The sequence below is a fragment of the Dysidea avara genome, chromosome 14, assembly GCF_963678975.1.
Source record: "Dysidea avara chromosome 14, odDysAvar1.4, whole genome shotgun sequence".
In the NCBI taxonomy this organism is placed as follows: Eukaryota; Metazoa; Porifera; class Demospongiae; order Dictyoceratida; family Dysideidae; genus Dysidea; species Dysidea avara.
Genome location: NC_089285.1, coordinates 11,355,555 through 11,358,316, shown reverse-complemented (window position 1 = coordinate 11,358,316; position 2,762 = coordinate 11,355,555). Strand labels below are relative to the sequence as shown.

Sequence of the window (2,762 nt, the reverse complement as noted above, 5' to 3'; positions counted from 1 at the left end):
CATTGAAATTTAGTAAGTAGTTTTTTACAAGCAGATTTACCAGCAACCAATTCAATATCATCTAAAATCTGCTTTAAGACATCAAGTGTCTTTTCTGCAGAGCCTGTCACCATCTCTGAAAGCCCTAATGTGTAAGCACTACTTCTTCCATCAGCAAACCGTGCAAATATTTGAAATGATCCGTAATGTTGTCCAAACTTTGAAGTGCCATCACTGTATAAAGTTAAACCAGTAGTCTTGCTAAGCTCTTCTTCCACTTGCTGACAGGCTAAACCTTTCATCTCTGAATACGTTCTTACCAGTGTTCCTGTCTGTGGCAAGTTGTCCACTTCATACCCAGCAATATTCTTCATAACAGATCTGATGACAGGTTCCACCTGTCGAATACCTACATTTAAACTTAATAACTCAAGACAGCACTGCCTTACATTATCTAGGTACAACTGCTTGTGCTCTTTTGTCTTCAACAATTTTGTATCTATTTCATTGAGCCTTTCACGTAACTGTTCGCTGGTACAGTAGACCCTCTCTTATCCGACCCCCTGTGTATATTTCCATTTGATAAAGTGTTCGGATAATTGAAATCGTTCGGATAACTGAAGAGACATTAGGATGACATATTTACATGCACATGTACACTTTATTTGAATTACAGTACGTATTGAAATAAAATGTTACGTTGTACATGTACAGTGTTACTTCGCATGGAAAAAATTAGATAGTGTACATTGTTTCATTGAAGCAAACCGTTTTTTAATAGCAAGGGATCTTAACTCACGTATTGTCGTCAAATTATACATGTTTGCCTCTGGTTGAAATTCCAGCCATTTTAAACACTTTTCAAACATATCTGCAGCAGCTCCATGAGAAATAGTGCACCCTTCACTGCTATCAACATCATCATCACTTTGGTCAACATCATCTTCACCAGTTTCTGTATTTTCTAGCTGAACGACTTCACAGATTTCATCATCAGTGTAGACCCTGTAACCCTGATCATTTCTATCTTGCTCTAACCAGTCAAGCACATCCTCTTCTTCAAGTTGGTTTTCTTCATTCTGGACTTCATTTAACATTCTCACCATCATCAATACATCAGTAGCAGGTTCATCAAATTCTATCATTTGGATGACTTCATCTTCTTTGTCTATTGGTATGATTTTCTCCCATGATTTCCTCAGTGTTTCAGCCTTAACCTCATCCCATGCCTCCTTAATGAGATCTACCACCACCTTCATGTTGACAGACTTTAAAAAGTCTATGATAGACCTACCCTCTTCATCTGCTAATAGCATTCTACTCAGCAGCTTCTTCTTGTAAATACGTTTCAAACCAATCAAAACACCCTGATCCATAGGTTGAATAAGTGACGTAACATTGGGTGGCAGAAATTTAGCCATGATTTTTCCATTTTCACTAACTAACTCATCTGCATCAGGATGGGCAGAACAATTATCTAGAAGCAGCACAGCTTCACAGTCTTTGCCTAGTTTCTCTTGGACGTACGGAATGAAATTATTATGAAACCATTCGTGGAACAAACTAGACTCCATCCATGCGTTCTTTTGTGCTGAGTAGACAACAGGCAAAAGATCCATGTTAATGCCTTTAAAGCACCTGGGCTTTTTAGCTTTTCCAATAAAATGAATGGGCAGTTTGACAGTGCCTGAAGCATTAGAGCAAACATTCAGGGTTATTCGATCTTTGGCCTTCTTCTGCCCATCAACTGACTTTTCAAACGAAGCAGCAAGTGTTTTCTCAGGCAACAAACGAAAATAAAGTCCCGTTTCATCACAGTTAAAGATGTTATCTAAAGGAAAGTTCCTTGCTCTGACAAATTCACGGAACGACGGCACAAAGTCCACAGCTGCATCATAATTAGCAGACAACTTTTCACCTTGGCTTGATATATTTCGTATTCCATGTCTATTACAAAATCTCCATTTCCACCCTTCACTAGCAACGAATTTGTAGTTGTCTCCAAACAGCTTCTTACTTAATTGAACGGCTTTCTCACACAATATGGGCCCCGTCACTGGTATCCCGTCCATCCGCTTTTGTTTAAACCACAAATACACAGCCTTGTCCAGTATCGCACTAGTTCCTAGTTTCATCATCTTGGGTTGGTGATACATTCCCATATCTAGCGTTTCCTTCTTGAAGTCTAGAAGTTTCTGGCGATCCCTTTTAATATCGCTCACGGTACTCTTACCGATGTCATATTTTGTTGCAATTGCTGCTAAGGAATAATTATTGTCGAGCAACTCTAAAATCTTCAGCTTTTCATCAACAGTTAGCACCTTCCGTTTGCGTTTTACCATCGCCATGTTTTGAAAACAATCGCACGTGATTTTTTTTTTTTTGCAAAACCGATTTCGGATAATCGAGGTTACGGATAATCGAGGGCCGGATAAGAGAGGGTCTACTGTACTCTGCTTTTCATCCAAACTTGTATGCAGTTGTGTTATTTCAGTTTTCAACATTTTAAATCATAGTTTGATTGAAGCTCTTCAAATTTGGAATAAATTTCATTTAAGTCAACTTCTACTTTCTGTTCTGCTTTCTTTGATACACAGTAAAACTTAAACACGTGTCTGCTCACCTTTATTCTGCAATAAGTGGTTATTTTCATGCAACATATGGTTTTCTTTTTCAAAATGCTTGATCAGTTTAGATTGTTCATCTATTTCTTGTTCTAATGCTTCTACTTGTAATTGTACATCCTCTATTTTATTATCACGTCTTTTAATTCTTTTATTGAC

The 2,762-nt window shown here is 37.9% G+C and overlaps 1 protein-coding gene across 1 annotated transcript; it reads right to left on the bottom strand.

The window, feature by feature from the left end:
- Positions 1-695: 695 nt before the first annotated feature.
- On the bottom strand, positions 696-2,327 carry LOC136244105 (jerky protein homolog-like). Its single transcript, XM_066035623.1, has one exon. It carries the CDS (start codon positions 2,325-2,327, stop codon positions 696-698), a length of 1,632 nt encoding a protein of 543 aa, XP_065891695.1.
- Between the last annotated feature and the right edge of the window lie 435 nt (positions 2,328-2,762).